Raw genomic sequence first — 16,370 nt, 5'->3', positions numbered from 1 at the left:
TTCAAAAGGGGGGCATGTTTGGATCACTGTACAATGAAGGCAGGTGGGCTACATTTGAATCCTCTTAAACCTTGACCTCTTCTAAGTCTCAAGGTGTCAACAAACAAGGAGAATTAACTGCTTGAGAGGTCTGCATCCAGACGGAATAAGTTCAGTCTAAATATGATTTCACATTTTCCATATTTGGCTTTAATTTGAGATTCCTGCCTGTCAAAACTAAAAAAAAAAAAAAAATTAATGCCCTGTTTTAAACATTTTTTTAATAACAGATGCTGCTTTTACTTTCTGAAAACAAAGAGCAAATGTAGTAAAAATAATGAAATCTAGTAATCTTGTGGTAGAAGTTGCTAAATCTGGTGTTTTTTTCTCTCGGATACTGTCATTGATCTCAGTGACGCTGTTGTAGGCCTTTAGGTGAAATAAAAGATATCCCCTTTCTCTCCCCAGTGACGCCAGCAGGGCTGCTCTTTTTCCATTTGCTGCTGTGGGGGAGATTATGGCCCCCTCCTAATTCTCCCTGTGGTTAAATAGCAAGGCACGCTGCAACTCAGGGTAGACGGTCCTTTTTACAAAGCAGGAAGCTATTTAGATCATCCCTCTGCAACCAGCAGCATATATCATGTACTCAAATAAAAACGAGGGACCACGTAGAGGAAGATCTTTTGATTCCATGAACATTGGCTTTGAGGAAAAACTGCTAAACAATGAGGTAAGAACTCTTTCTTTAAATTGACTTTGCATTTTTTTCCTTCAGTGAGGCTACAAACAAACAAGGTGAGGTTGTTTTTTTGTATGGGATATTTAGAGACTACTTTTTTGAGTGTTGGCGGGGAGGCTAGTCATGGTTGTCTTAATAAATAAGCCTGCATGCTGTCGTCAGTGCAGATTAATTTAAGCCTTGTTGTTATATACGATTAAATTACCTCAAAGGCTTAAGAGGGTTGAAGTGGAGTATCTGAAATTTCATGTCATAAAAGAATCATTATTGTTCAATGTGTTACTAATTTTCATAGTAAAAGATAGAGCTGATTAAAAGTGTGACGTCTCCTTTGACTACATTAAAAGGATGCTGCAGTGTCCAATGTTGAGCATCTATGGCTATTTTTAAAAATAAGGTTTTATTTTGAAAAGATTCACAAAATTCAGATATGTGTTTGCAGTAAGATTCTTGTTTTTAAGGTAGAAATTATGTGAAAATACTGCTAAAAGACCAAAATGCGGATAAAATGTATAAAAACGTTATTTTTACTTACTCTGTGGCCCACTTTTTATTTCACATGCGATTCGTTTGCGTCTCTGTTACCGTCGAAAATAATGTTCTGCCATGCTAACATGGTTTTTAATGCAAATTTTCAAAAGCTCGATGTAGGCTAGCTTGTCTAACAAAAAAACAGAGGCAGACATCCACATTTCATAAAACAGGTATTAAATATTCACGTTATCCTAATATGCATATGCACTGAAAATAAATGTTCACTTTTTGCAAAGCTTACGCCGTGACATTTTATTTTAATTAGTAGCAGCTGTGCATAAAATTATCCCCCAAAACGCGCGCGTGCGGTGATTAAACGCTGCCTAATATCTGCCGAGATTTCAGCACGCGAGGAGCTAATAATAGGCTTCTCGTCTATCTTAATGAGATTGAACTAAGGCGATTCTTCGAGACAGAGACAAGTTCATCTTCGTTAAACCGAGACGCAAAGAGTTGACCCCGGGAAGCGTCCTGATCCAGTCTCCACAAACCAGTGCTGACAGGGGGGATGCTACCGACAAGGCTCCAGCACCGAAAACTGGTGTGCGACGCTTTCTGCAGAGTGCTTGCTGGGCGAAATATGGTAGGAAGCAATCAAGCAGAACTTTACTCGTTATCATGTCTATTTTAATCACTTTCAGAACTTTAACTATTCTTAAGAGGCGAGGTGCGCATGACAGGAATTTGGAAAATGTCCAATGTAGACGTCCGTAAAAGTTGATTGCACGAAAAAAACATCCAGTAAATCTTAACAGATTAGTTTTTCTGTGCTGTTGGCGCGTAAAGTCTTACTTCTAATATCTAATGCAGGATTAGATCAATTTTCCCCTTGCGTGTGCAGCGCACGTGAGAGCGCTAACCAGGGTGCTGAATGGAGAGCGGGGTAGGTTTTATCCTGCACATGTGACTAATGATTGTGCACTAATATTTCTTCTTTTGTCAGCGTGTATACACACCAATACTTCTTTCTAATAGGGTTTATATAGTAGCTTCAAATGCAGCATTGTAAGACAGTTCTCTGTCAGAATATTGCTGCTTATTTTTGCCTGTTAGACCCACTGGGTTTGGGATATCTCACACTGCCCTGTGCTTTGACTTAGTAATGAAGACACTGAAGGGTTATGAGGCAGTGTGGTGCAAGGTATAAAGATACTGTTTACTCCTGACTTTTCCAGGGAATGCAACTTTTTTTTTACACAATAAACAATAGTGTACTGTACATTTAATTTGGTAATATTAAGAAATCAAATTCTTAATGTTTATATATAGTAAATATCTCTTCCCAGGCAGACTGTTAGTTGGTCACTGGTGATGCTGTTCCACAACTTAAAATCTAAATTCCTGTTTTCAGATAAACAAAGCAACCTTCACAAAAATAGAAGAAAACTCAGAAAAGAAGAATGCATCAGAGAAAGAGAGAGCCACGATCATCTTTTCCCTCAAGAATGAAGTGGGAGGCCTAGTGAAGGCACTAAAACTCTTCCAAGTAAGGGCAAACTTCTCAAACCTATGATTATAGTGTATCATTTTTAATTTGGATAACTACATTTACTAAATCATACTGAAAAGTTAGCAAATGTGAGCAACTTAGTAAGGGTTTACTATGGTTCTTGCAGGAAAACCACGTCAACCTCGTCCACATAGAGTCCAGGAAATCCAAAAGACGCAACTCTGAGTTTGAAATATTTGTGGACTGCGACAGCAACCACGAACAACTGAATGAGATCATCCAGCTGCTTCGGAAGCATGTGAACGTGGTTGATATGGAGCCGCCAGATAACTCGTGCCTACAAGAAGAAGGTAAATACAGTCCTGTTGATAATGTATTGAAAATATATTAACACTTGAAAACAATGCAAAATAAACACATGTGCCCTCTCCTCTCAGATATGGACAATGTCCCCTGGTTTCCAAAGAAGATTGCAGACTTGGACAAGTGTGCAAACCGTGTCCTCATGTATGGCTCTGAGCTGGATGCAGATCATCCAGTATGTAGACTCAAATCGGCCTATTGGTGGACTAAATACAATAATGCAGATTCCTTGTATTTGAATCATTCTGAAACCATTCTGTTCTACCTTTTATCAGGGTTTTAAGGACAATGTTTACCGTAAAAGGCGAAAGTACTTTGCTGATATTGCCATGTCATTCAAACAGTAAGTTGTCCTTTTATTTGTTGATTATTTCTTACAACTGTGAAGTTTTAATGCTCTACTGAGAGACTTGCTCTTATTTTTTTGTTCTAGTGGGGATCCCATCCCTCAAATTGAATTCACAGAGGAGGAAGTAAAGACTTGGGGGGTCGTATACAGGGAGCTCAACAAGCTGTACCCCACCCATGCCTGCCGGGAATACCTGAAGAATTTGCCTCTTCTGTCCAAATACTGTGATTTTCGGGAGGACAACATCCCTCAGCTGGAAGATGTCTCACGCTTCCTCAGGGGTATGCTTGCTTTTTGATGAAAAATTATATTGAAAATTGGAAATGTCCTTTTTAAAACTCATCTGTGTTCCAAATCTTCTCAGAACGCACAGGATTTACCATCAGGCCTGTGGCTGGTTATTTGTCCCCACGTGACTTCCTCGCTGGCTTGGCCTTCCGTGTTTTCCACTGTACCCAATATGTGCGGCACAGCTCTGACCCCTTATACACTCCAGAGCCGTGAGTAATATACCCTTCTTTACCTAGAGAAGACACATCTGTGTTCACATAGCACTGTTAGTCCTCACATTCTGTTGTCTTTTTTTTTTTTTTTTTTTTTTTTTAAAGGGACACATGCCATGAGCTGCTGGGTCATGTCCCACTGCTGGCTGAGCCCAGCTTCGCTCAGTTCTCTCAGGAGATCGGACTCGCTTCACTCGGGGCCTCAGATGACTCTGTTCAGAAGCTGGCCACAGTGAGTGACACTGACACAGACATACGTGATCAAATCAAGTAAAAGTTCATATTTTTGAGTTAAATCTTGTTTCTAAAAATTATTTATTCTGTTGATTTGTTACAGTGTTACTTCTTTACCGTGGAGTTTGGCCTATGCAAACAAGAAGGGCAGCTGCGAGCGTATGGAGCAGGACTGCTGTCATCTATCAGCGAGCTTAAGGTAAGCATTTTAAAAAGGGTCTGAAATGCAATAGAAAAGTAATATGTGAGTTTGCAATCAGTGCGCATATATATATATATATACTTCAGAAAAAACTGAGACAACCAAATGGAAAAAAAATTAATATTTACATCATTGTGAGAAAAAGCAAAAAATTGTGAAAAACAGCAAAAATGTGTTAAAATTGAAAAAAAATATGAGCAACAAAAAGAAGCAAACGTGATTGAAAAGCAGCAACATGGGTTAAAAGTGTCAAAAGGGTGATAATATGGATGAAAATCAATAAAAATGAAATAAAAAATGCCAAAAAAGAGTGAAAAGAATGACCAAAAGTGGAAAACTGGGTTTAAATTAGAAAGACATGGCAAAAAGGCAAAATACAGCAAGAAAATGGGTTAAATTGGCAAAAGAGTGGCAAAAATTTGATGTATAGTGACAAAACCCCCAGCAAAAACAGGTTTGCAGTTGCAAAAGAGGATGGCAAACTGTAAAATGGTTTAAAAGTGACAAAAAGGAGTAGCACAAAAAAAGTAGCATGAATAAATAATTCCAACATCTGACCCAATAATAGCTGGATACTCTTTTCAGGTCCAAAAAAAAGGTAGCCTTACTGTTAGCCAGGACCCTAGCACCAATGCTACTGATCAACACACATGCACTGGTATCATCAATAAATCACAACTGGGGAAGGCCCATTTTCTGGGTTTTTCAGGGCCATGGCCAAATCTGTGGGCAGGCCTGGTTACAGTTACAAGTTGGTACAGAAGTTTCTGAGGGTGAAATTCTGACTCCAAGGAGCCTTTGGGATGATGTATTTGAATAGCATCATGGAATTTGATCAAATGGAACACAACATTAGTGATAGATTTATGATTTTTTTAAAATTAAAAACACTACTCACAAAACAAGATTAATAAAAAGAGACCAGAGGTACCACTCTGTCCACTGAAGGTGCAAAACTGAACACAAACTAAAAGTTTCTCAGTAGATTTGTAGTTAACTGGCATTAAAATAGAACACTTACATTTATTCCAGTGATACATGCAGTGGTTAAAACATCTGTTCTGTGTTTCTCCCATACAGCATGCACTCTCTGGCAATGCAAGGATAATGCCTTTTGACCCCAAAGTCACATCTAAACAAGAATGCATCATTACAACTTTCCAGGAGGCCTACTTTGTGTCAGACAGCTTTGAGGAAGCCAAAGTCAAGATGAGGTGAGCATAAATGCTTGGTATAGAAATCAACCATCTGATTTATATAAATATAGATGAAAAATATTTGTTTTGTGATTAAAATAAATATCAACAACTTGATTTTTTTTTTTTTTAATTTTAACATTTTGTTCATTTTAGGGAGTTTGCCAAGACAATCAAGCGCCCTTTCACAGTGCGATACAACCCGTACACCCAGAGTGTGGACGTGCTAAAAGACACTCCCAGCATCAACAGTGTAGTGGAGGAGCTCCGACACGAGCTCGACATTGTTGGTGACGCCCTCATCCGGCTAAACAAACAGCAGGGTGTCTAACTGCCCATGCTACGGTTGAAGTTATCTACCTGCAGTCTGTCAATGCTTTTCCTTCACCCTAAAGCACCGTTGTAGAGATTCTGCCCATTTGTGGCCCTTCGTCAGTACAATGAATGTGCATTGCTTTTTGGTTAAATTCTCTGTTGTTTTCACTGCATGGAACTGTCTTATAAAATGTACAGACGACACATTAGGTATGTTTAGACACTGATATCAGTTAATTGCACAAACCCAAAGAGCTGCTTTATCCTACTCATCGTTTGGCTTCAGTTGAACTAACTCTATTGGTTCCTGTGTAGCAAACAGCTAATGCCCTTATTTTAATGTTTAAATCATTTCCAGCTGTTACAAACACAAATGTGGTTACATCAATGTGTTGTTAACTCTGCTGTTGTATATTACCATGTATTTTTTGTATTTCACTTCATTCTTCTTCTTCACATTTAATCTTCCTCACTTCTGTGATATTTATAAAATGTATCTTTTTTTTATTCTTTTGGTGTTTGTATCACGTTCCTTTTTGTGTACTGTTGAGGGAAATAAAAAAGTGCAAATGGGTGTTATAAGAATGTTTTGATGGCTGACAATGAAAGACTTGGCCCATGTAACTGAAACTATTTGATTTTAAAGCGATAATTTTGATGACCTACATCTAATTGTAGTACTCCTGAACTCAAAACATTATTTTCTACTGTAAAGCAATATAGACATTATGTGTATGCTATGATCCAAACTATTAAAAAATTAAATGTTTTTTGTGTCTAAACAATGTGTTCAGGCTTTGTTACCTGTTAACTCTTGAGTTTTGATGGCCTCTTGTTGATGTTTGTTAATGGGGGAAGATACTGATGCCCATCATTGGGACAAAACATGCTGACAGCAAGGATCCCTGAAAAATATAATGAGAAATGTTCAGATTGTGAAAAGCCATTAGAAAGTTGATCACTTTGATCAAATTAAAGCTACATAATAATAAATTACAACTAACACAAATGAGTCTTCATCAAAGTTAGAAATCAGATCCATAAGCATACCTTAGGTCAGTGGTTCCCAATCTGTTTTCCCTTGGGCCTCTCCTCTACTTGCATCTAAAAAAATGAGCCAATAACATTGATTTTAATTCTTGTTATTGGTTAAATTTTAAAAATAGCCCCAGAGACAAATGTTCTTACCCAAGACATTTGTGTGAATTATTCACAAGTGTTTTATCATGATTTTATTTAGTATAAGTAAATTTTTATTTTAACAGCCTCAGAGCAGAGGCCTGGGACCCCTGGTTGGTAACCAAGGCCTTAGGAGTTGACTACCAGAAGACTGAACTGGTTATAGGGTTTGTTAAAATTTCATCTGGGATGTAGTCTTTCCGTCAGCCTCATTAAGAAACAAAATGAATACAAGAGTAAACAGACAGTATAGGAGTGTCTTGTTTGTAGTGAGACTGCTATTACTTGGAGAGAGCACACCAGCAGCCTTTTTTTAATTAAGGCAGGATTGTTGAAACTGAAAGTTTCAGTTGACAGACTCTCAAATAAGAGGCAAAAGCAGAGTATCATCAGAACATCTGCTAAATGTGTTTTTAGACACATAGTAGGGAGGAAACAGGAGGAAACTGAATTATACATGGATGACCTTAAGGGAGATGTCTCCTGTGATTGGAGTCAAACTATGGAATTCTTTAGAAAACAATTTGAAAAGCTGTCTGAATGCATTGCAAGTAAATGTGTATAGGAATTAGGCTTTATGTAACTGCAAGTTATTATATTTTAAATTTTGTTATTAAAGGGAAGTGTAGTCTAAGACTTCAGTCTAGTCCACAGTAGTCTACAGTATTCAGTATGTATTGAAAGACACTGTTTATACAAAATGAGGGTCATTTTAAGGGATGTCAGTATTATGTAATACATCTAACATTATGTAGTTATATTAAAACAGTGTTTGCAAAAAAAAAAAAAAGAGTGGCTTTTTGGTCCAATTTAAATTTCGATCCCTGAGACATAAACAAAACGAACTAAGAGATTTAAACATGGCTAGTAACTCTTTTACGACAGTGTCGTAAATAAAGCTGCACACCAGCCAATGTATTCCATGGAAACGAGCTCGTGGACGAAGTTATGTTTACACTCTTGGGTAAGTTTATTATCCCCGCTGTTATTCTGTTTCATTCATGTGAGCATGTCTGTACGATGTGTTTTTCTTTAATACTCACCATTAGTAGAGTGACACAACGCTATGAGACGGTGACGAAGCACTTTTGCTAATGTTAGCTTAACTGTCAGAAAACTCGGCGGGCAAACCAGCTGTAAGTGCAGAGGGCACAAACAGCCGTTGATATTTTTTTAACGTCTAAATGCTGACTCAGCATGACCGCGTTAGCTGTGAACACTGTCAGTAAGTAATAATGAGTTTTTCAGGGAGCAAACAGCTATGGACAGCTGGGTCTGGGACATGTGGAGGACCAGTCAGTTCCCCGGCTCGCAGACACCACACCTCTACAAAACAAGGCTGCACGTGCGGTTCGCGGCGGCGGGGGCCACTCCGTGGTTATCACAGGTAAGATGCCGATCATTTCTGAACGAAGATTTTCATCTGGAAGTTTAAAACAACTGTCTTTCTGTCTGAGAACATGTGTACAGCAACGTGAGCAGTCTTAGCAATACAGATCACTTGGCGCCCCCTAATGGATAAATATGTTTTTATTGTTGAAGAAGTTTAATCCAGTTAGGATTCCGAGATAATTGGTATGTTTTTCTCATGTCGCATCACGTTAAGCCCCTTTAATGAGTTTCAGTCATCACTGTTTGACAAAACAAATATTAAAGAAGCTAAAAAACATGTGCATTTCTATAAACTTTTACAGCCACAACAAATCAAACTATGCATCAATTGAGTTTTCAAATTATTGTTTTGACCCATGCATAATTAGCTGTAAAGGAAGCAGAAAAAAACTGCCTATGTCAACATCTGTCCAAGTAAAAACACTCTCTCTCTTGTTTTAAAACGGTGGGATCAATTTCTTATGTAGGCATATAGACAAGGCTCCCTCATTCCCCCAGCTCCACACTACTGTTAAATCAAATAATTTATTTTATTATTCCTGCTTAAATACCCATTAATCTCTCAATGTTTTGTTTAAGGCTAACAATGCATTTCTTGGTTTCCAAATGTCTGTGATGTATGTTTTGCCGGACAGAGAGTGCAGAGGTGTTTGTGTGCGGACAGAATCACAAAGGCCAGCTGGGACTCGGGCATGATGCAGACATTGCCACCTTTACACTCTGCCACAGTCTGAAGCAGAGAGTCACTAAAGTGGCCTGTGGCTGGGATTTTACTCTACTCCTCACTGGTGAGCTATGTTTCACACCAGGCTCTGATGCTATTTTTTAAATTAGTATTAAAGTGAATTAATAGTTTCAAGAAGGATCATTGAGCAATTCTGCGAAGCGTGTACAATGTCTGGGATTTTTTTTTCCTACAGGGAACATCTGGTGGTCTTGAAAGCCTTAATAAAACAGGAAAGAAATAGAAATGCACAGATGATGGACATTTTTCTAGCTTTTACTTATGTCACACTCTTCTAGTACCACATTGCAGCTGTTTGTTGTCACAGAATAACTAACATGAAAACAATTTGGGAGGTTCATTGGTTATGGTGTTGAACTGGTGCATTAACTGGCTCACTTGGCACTGTATGCTATTAATTGTAGGCTATATCAAAGGCCAGTGCTGGCAGTATTACAGTGCCATGAAAAAGTATTTGACCCTTTCTGATTTCTGATTTTTTTTTTTTTTTTTTGCATATTTATCACACTTAAATGTTTCAGATCATCAAACCAATTTTAATATCTCACAAAGACAACCCAAGTAAATGTCTCCAAGAGTGCAACAACAACCCAGAACAACATCCAAAGAACAGCAGGCCTCTGTAAAAATAAGACAGCATTTGATAAAAAGAACATCATGCCAACAGTCAAACATGGTGGTGGCAGTGTGATGGTCTGGGGCTGCTTTGCTGCTTTAGGACCTGGACCACTTGCTGTGATTGATGGAACAATGAATTCTGCTGTCTACCAGAAAATCCTGAAGGTGAATACCCGGCCATCAGTTTATGACCTCAAGCTCAAGCGCTCTAGGGTTATGCAGCAGGACAACGACCCGAAACATACCAGCAAGTCCATCTCTGAATGGCTTAAAGAAAACAAAATTAAGGTTTTGGAGTGGCCAAGCCAAAGTCTGGACTTAAATCCAATCAAGATTCTGGGGTGTGACCTTAAACGGGCAGTTTGTGCTGGAAAACCCTCCAATATGGCTGAGTTAAAACAATTCTGTGAAGAAGAGTGGGCCAGAATTCCTCTACACCGATGCAAAAGACTCATCATCAGTTATCACAAACGCTTGATTTCAGTTATTGCTGCCAAGGGTGGCACAATCAGTTATTAGGTTCAGGGGGCAATTACTTTTTCACATAGGGCCAGATACATTTGGATTTTTTTTGCCCTTAATAAATAAAAACATCAGTTAGAAACTGCATTTGTATTTACTTGGGTTGTCTTTGTGTGATATTAAAATTGGTTTGATGAGCTGAAACATGTAAGTGTGATAAATATGCAAAAACATCAGGAATTCGGAAAGGGGGCAAACACTTTTTCATGGCACTGTTTGTCTGGTCTTGAAACTCACATTTTATTACAGAGGACCGTCATTTCAATACATAGTGTTTTTAACTGTTGTGCAATCAACTCAGCATCCATAAGAGCACGCTGAGTTGTTTAAAACACACATTTTTATGTGTAATGATCACCTGAGAAGTATCAGTCTGTCACACTGAAGTGCAGCACAATAACGATAAACCACATGATCAGAGTTGCCTCTTTATTCAGCAATAACTGGAGGGCTTTTTCCTTAAAACTCACCCTTTTGTGTTGTGTAACCTCTGAGCTTTGCTTGACTCAATGTCATTAGGAATGTGATTTACAGAGAGAGATTTGAATTACCACATCCAAATATTTCACGGATTTTTGTTTGTTTGCTTTCTTCATCTTATGTTTTTCTGTCACATTATCAGATTGTGCTCAAGTACTGGCGTGTGGCTCTAATGCATTTGGACAACTAGGTGTTGGACAGATAGTCACACATGCTTCAGAGCCTCTGGTTGTTGAGGTAAGCACATGGCATGCCTGTTTTCTGCACATTTAAAGACAACAAGAAATCATAACAATATTGATTTAAGCTATTACAAACCCCATTCACTTTCTTTGAAACAGATGTATCTTTTTTTGTCTGTTCTTAGAGTCTGAAGGAGCCAGTGGTGAGCGTAGCAGCAGGACTCAGACATTCACTGGCTGCCTCAGGTGAGTTTGCTGCAAAAGCTGTGCATTATCAAGTAGACATTTACTTTATTATTTAATAATAATAATAATTTATTATCTGCTTTTAGACTCAGGATTCGTTTATCAGTGGGGACGTGGTCTTTGTAGTCATGCTAAAAGAGCACTTTGTCCACACCCTGTCCCGTCACACCTCAACTCCACAGTACCCGTGCTAGTTCCAGGTTAGTGTGACTCCTCAATGAATGAAAGTAGTTCCAGAGCAGTAAGCTTATTTGGTCATTTATGATTATCAGTCCTATCAGTTAATGTTAATAGTGACAGGATATTTTTGCCTCTTTTACAGGTCTGGATCAGAAGACACACATGGTGGCTGCAGGCTCTGTGCACTGTGTGTGCCTCACAGGTATGGCACTGATTTATGACAACTGTGCTTTGATCATGTCATTTTTGGTTTACTTAGAATGGGGCTTTAACCATTAAAGCCTTAATTATGATGAGATTAAATTCTGAAATGAATGCATTTGATTTTTTTTAAATCACATTAATGCTATTATGTAGCAGGGCAGCAGCTAGATACTACTAATTTTGTTGTCTTTCTGCCGCTGAAGTGATGTAAAATAAGCACCCCAGTGCTCATTTGAATGTCTCATTTCAGATTAAAACCTCACAAACAGCTCGGTAAACATCTCAGAAGTAATCTGCACCTTGTTTATACAGTTGGTATGGAAGGTTTTCAAACCTGCTTAAATTTTTCATTTTTTTTTAATTTGCAGTCATTTTTTAAAATCATTTAAGTTGATTTTTTCCTCAATAATGTACACACAGCACCCCATTTTGACAGAAAAACACAAAATTGTAGACATTTTTGCAAATTTATTGAAGAACAAAAACTGAAATATCACATGGTCACAAGTTTTCAGACCCTAGAAGCACCCTTTTGAGCTAATACAGCCATGAGTCTTCTCGGGAATGATGCAACAGGTTTTTTAAACCTGGATTTGGGGATCCTCCCCAGTTCTGTCAGGTTGGATGGTGAATGTTGATGGACAGCCGTTTTCAGGTCTCTCCAGAGATGCTCAATTGGGTTCAAGTCAGGGCTCTGGCTGGGCCACTCAAGAACAGTCACGGAGTTGTCCCTAAGCCACTCCTTTGTTATTTTAGCTGTGCTTAGGGTCATTGTCTTGTTGGAAGGTGAACCTTCAGCCCAGTCTGAGGTCCTGAGCACTCTAGAAAAGGTTTTCTTCCAGGATATCTCTGTACCTGGCCGCATCATCTTTCCTATGCGGGCTCTTGTGTGTCTTGCACTGAGGAGAGGCTTCAGTCAGGCCACTCTGCCATAAAGCCCAAATTGTTGGAGGGCTGCAGTGATGGTTGACTTTCTAGAACTTTCTCCCATCTCCCCAATGCATCTCTGGGGCTCAGCCACAGTGATCTTTGGGTTCTTCTTTACTTCTCTCACCAAGGCTCTTCTCCCCCAGTTGCTCAGTCTGGCCGGATGTTCCAGCTCTAGGAAGAGTTCTGGTCGTCCCAAACTTCTTCCATTTCAGGATTATGGAGGCCACTGTGCTCTTAGGAACCTTAAGTGCAGCAGAAATTCTTTAGTAACCTTGGCCAGATCTGTGCCCTGCCACAATTCTGTCTCTGAGCTCTTCGGGCAGTTCCTTCAACCTCATGATTCTCATTTGCACTGATATGCACTGTGAGCTGTAAGGTCTTATATAGACAGGTGTGTGCCTTTCCTAATCAAGTCCAATCAATTTAATTAAACACAGCTGGACTCCAATAAAGGTGTAGAACCATCCCAAGGATGATCAGAAGAAATGGACAGCACCTTAGTTAAATATACAAGTGTCACAGCAAAGGGTCTGAAGACTTGTGGCCATGTGATATTTCAGTTTTTGTTCTTTAATAAATTTGGAAAATGTCTACAATTTTTTGTTTTTCTGTCAGAATGGGCTGCTGTGTATACACTGATGAGGAAAAAAATCAACTTAAATGATTTTAGCAAATGACTGCAAATTAACAAAGGGTGAACAATTTAAGGGGGTCTGAATACTTTCCCTACCCACTATATATATATGTAATGTGCCAGCCATTCTTTGTATTGTAATGATCAACACATGACATTGTGCGTTTTAATTATAAGCCCATCTTGGGTTTCCTTACCTCACCTGCACAAACTTGCTTTTGTACTTTTTCTTGTGAAAGTTGTGCTTAAACCAGTTCTAATTTTGCATGTGAAAACACTAATGAATAAATAGATTTAGGTATTTTCATGTACTTTTCAATCCAAAGCATGTATTTTTTTCCTGTGATTAAGCTGATTTTGTTATCCACGACTTCTTTTTTTCTTTTAAGTACTTATAGTTCAAGACAGTATAAATTACAAAGTTAAAGCACAACAAAGAACAGTTTTGTTGAGACAGTCTCCTAGCTTAATTGGTACCCTTTTCTGGGTTCCTAACACAGAGACAGCCAAGAAACTAGAGCTTCTTAGAGGTGTAAATGCTGTTCCATTAACCAGGGAGAATTGGACTTTACTGAGTCATTTTATAAATGCAGGGGCAACTAGAGGCAACTTCAGGTAGCAGATCCCTTTAATTAGGAAGTAAAAGAAAAGATTTTGCATTTTTATTTTTGATGTATGCATTCTAGTGTGTCATCTACACCAGAATCTGTGGCAGCTGGGGCTGCCAAACTGGCAACAATGCCTACCAAAACAAACAAGGCTGGAACTTAATCCCCAATAAATGATTCACGGTTTAGGTTACTACTCACTACTCAGCCAAACAGTTTCTTTTTTGAATTTTTTTATTGAGAACAACTATCATCCAAGCATAAAATAGGACCTGAGTGCACAGATTTACAGTTTTGATGGTGCAACAGAATAAACTTTCAACACTGCTGTCCTTTAATCGTTCCTCTTCAGGTTATGTTACACTGTAAGGTTCTACCAATGAGCAGTCTTTGTCTTTTACCCAAACAAATCTGTGAGCTTGTGCTTTATTTGCTCTTACAAATTATGATTTGTTTTTTTGAAATTGAAATAGGTGTGAATTTTCTTCTACTTTAAGTTGTAAAGCCCCTCTCAAATAGTGCTCTGCCCTTCTGTTGCTGCTTGGATGATAAGTAATGTTGCTCCTGTTCTGTGTGCAGAAAACGGTGATTTGTTTCTGTGGGGAAGCAACAAGCATGGTCAGCTGACCAGCACAGAACTTTTCCTGTCCTCTCCCTGTCTTATAAAACGCTCGCTATTCAGTGGAGAGAAAATCCTCCATATATGGAGTGGCTGGACACACATTGTTGCTCAAACAGGTATATCAAAGTGATATGAACAATAACTGAACACATTTACAAGGATTCATCTTAACAAAGATATCTTAACAAAGTTGTCTTTCATTTTCTGCAGAAACTGGGAGAGTATTCACATGGGGCAGGGGGGATTATGGACAGCTAGGCCAAAGACCTGTATCCAGTCAGAAACAAGAGCACGAGTCAGCAGGTCCCTCAGCTGAAAGTGGAAACCAGAAGGTTTGCCTGCCTGCAGAGGTTAAAGCACTCCATGGAGCAACACAGGTCAAAACTTCTGTAATAGTAATCCTTGTGTTTGTTGCTGTCATTGTCCTTTTGGGAGAAAATGATTGAGCGTCCATTAGGGGGCAGCAGATAACAACAAATCAAATATGCACCTAAAGGGATATTTATTTAATTTGAGACAGAAGGCCCTTGATTGAGAACAAGGCCCACGAATAGCAGGTTCTCAAAGATCAGAATGAGTGTAACCTGCTTGTAGCACTCACTGACACATGCGCACGCTCCCAGAGGACCACTTACATCCAGTGAAGGCGGGGGTCTCTTCTCCCATAAGGGCAATTATGTTGCAGCATCTTGGGATTGCTGTAGTTAACCTGGAGTCTAAATGGCTGGGGATTGTTGCCAATAAAGAAGATGTCAGGGACGGGCAAGGGCAAGCACTGGATCACTCCTCTACTGAGCACAGATGATTGCAGCAGCACTGGTGTATGTCAAGGCATAGTCACTTTATGTGTATGAATATAAAGGTAGGATGGATTAGCCACATGGACTATGAATTCTCCGGCCCACTGTAACATGTTACTTGCCCTTACACTGTACTTATACACCCACCCAGCCAATATTTAGTAAACAGGCACACTTTTATGAGGCCAATGAACATTACAAACAAATGATAGCCTGTCAGTGGCTCGAGACACTGTATGCTTTATACAGAGTATAAAGCATACAGAGTATAAAGCATCATATGTATGCTTTATTAAAAACAATCAATCAATCCATCAACTGTTATTTATAGTTTAGAAATAGCCAATGTGTAGCCATCTTTTACAATATCTTTTTTAAAAAAGAAAAATTAATCAAAGCATAATCATTAAACAGGGAAATACTCTGACAATTGAAAGGTAAAATAAGTCAAGTTGTCTAAGATGAAGCCTTTAAATGTGCCAAAATAGTCCAGTGATTTAAACTTAAAGATACTAAATATGGTGTACTTATGCATAACAAGTTCAATTTAAATTCTGGAGGTTTAAAGTCAGATTTCTGAAATACATAAAGGTAAAAAAAAATAAAAGTCAGTGGTTTTCAGTTGCAGCATAACACAAGTGTTTTTCAGGGTCAGATCTAACTGTAGGAACATGTAAAGTAACTGATTTGAAGTTTGTGTTTGGTTAAAGAAGACTATTTGGAAATGAATGAGTTCTGTGAGGGATTAAGTTAGTTTTCCTTGAACAGCTTTATGAATAAGAAGGTTCAGATGAGTGTTACATCACTCCTGCAGAGAGGTTCAACCAACTTTATTATACAGGGCAGAAAAATACTGATTCATCAATGTCTGGTATCAGCAAAAATGTATTCACTGACTTAAATTTTGACAGATAAAGCTTTAATCACCTAACCTGGCATATAGAGAGCTCGGTCCTTGGATTTTGCACCCTCTTTGAGTTTTGCAGAGTGCAGGATAAGAATTTAAATGTGTCCCCACAGCTCCTGTAGCAGGCATAAAGGAGAAAGACTACAGAAAAAAAGGGCCATTAATTTGTAAAAGGGTTTTAGTCAGCAAAGGCAGGCACTCCCGCGACAGTTGCATTAAGTGGTCTGGACAGCCCAGCAGTGTGTTCTAGCTTTTAG

The 16,370-nt window shown here is 38.7% G+C and overlaps 2 protein-coding genes across 2 annotated transcripts in view; both read left to right on the top strand.

Annotated features, from left to right (window-relative positions):
- The first annotated feature begins 586 nt into the window (after positions 1 to 586).
- On the top strand, positions 587 to 6,646 carry tph1a (tryptophan hydroxylase 1 (tryptophan 5-monooxygenase) a). The gene is made up of 11 exons (XM_041796739.1): positions 587 to 709; positions 2,604 to 2,738; positions 2,869 to 3,052; positions 3,140 to 3,240; positions 3,341 to 3,408; positions 3,499 to 3,695; positions 3,779 to 3,914; positions 4,023 to 4,149; positions 4,255 to 4,350; positions 5,434 to 5,567; positions 5,706 to 6,646. Exons 1-11 carry the CDS (start codon positions 620 to 622, stop codon positions 5,878 to 5,880), a joined length of 1,443 nt encoding a protein of 480 aa, XP_041652673.1. The 5' UTR covers positions 587 to 619; the 3' UTR covers positions 5,881 to 6,646.
- A 1,276-nt stretch (positions 6,647 to 7,922) lies between these two features.
- sergef (secretion regulating guanine nucleotide exchange factor) overlaps positions 7,923 to 16,370 on the top strand; it is a 13,629-nt gene continuing 5,181 nt past the window's right edge. Inside the window, exons 1-9 of the mRNA XM_041796740.1 lie at positions 7,923 to 8,007; positions 8,292 to 8,430; positions 9,071 to 9,223; positions 10,943 to 11,037; positions 11,168 to 11,228; positions 11,315 to 11,428; positions 11,551 to 11,610; positions 14,364 to 14,522; positions 14,617 to 14,783. Of these exons, the coding sequence (XP_041652674.1) occupies positions 7,957 to 8,007; positions 8,292 to 8,430; positions 9,071 to 9,223; positions 10,943 to 11,037; positions 11,168 to 11,228; positions 11,315 to 11,428; positions 11,551 to 11,610; positions 14,364 to 14,522; positions 14,617 to 14,783 (999 nt within the window). The 5' untranslated portion in view covers positions 7,923 to 7,956. The remainder of the gene's footprint in view (positions 8,008 to 8,291; positions 8,431 to 9,070; positions 9,224 to 10,942; positions 11,038 to 11,167; positions 11,229 to 11,314; positions 11,429 to 11,550; positions 11,611 to 14,363; positions 14,523 to 14,616; positions 14,784 to 16,370) is intronic.

This window comes from Cheilinus undulatus, linkage group 9 (assembly GCF_018320785.1).
Source record: "Cheilinus undulatus linkage group 9, ASM1832078v1, whole genome shotgun sequence".
In the NCBI taxonomy this organism is placed as follows: Eukaryota; Metazoa; Chordata; class Actinopteri; order Labriformes; family Labridae; genus Cheilinus; species Cheilinus undulatus.
This window is presented reverse-complemented; position numbering and strand designations above follow the sequence as displayed.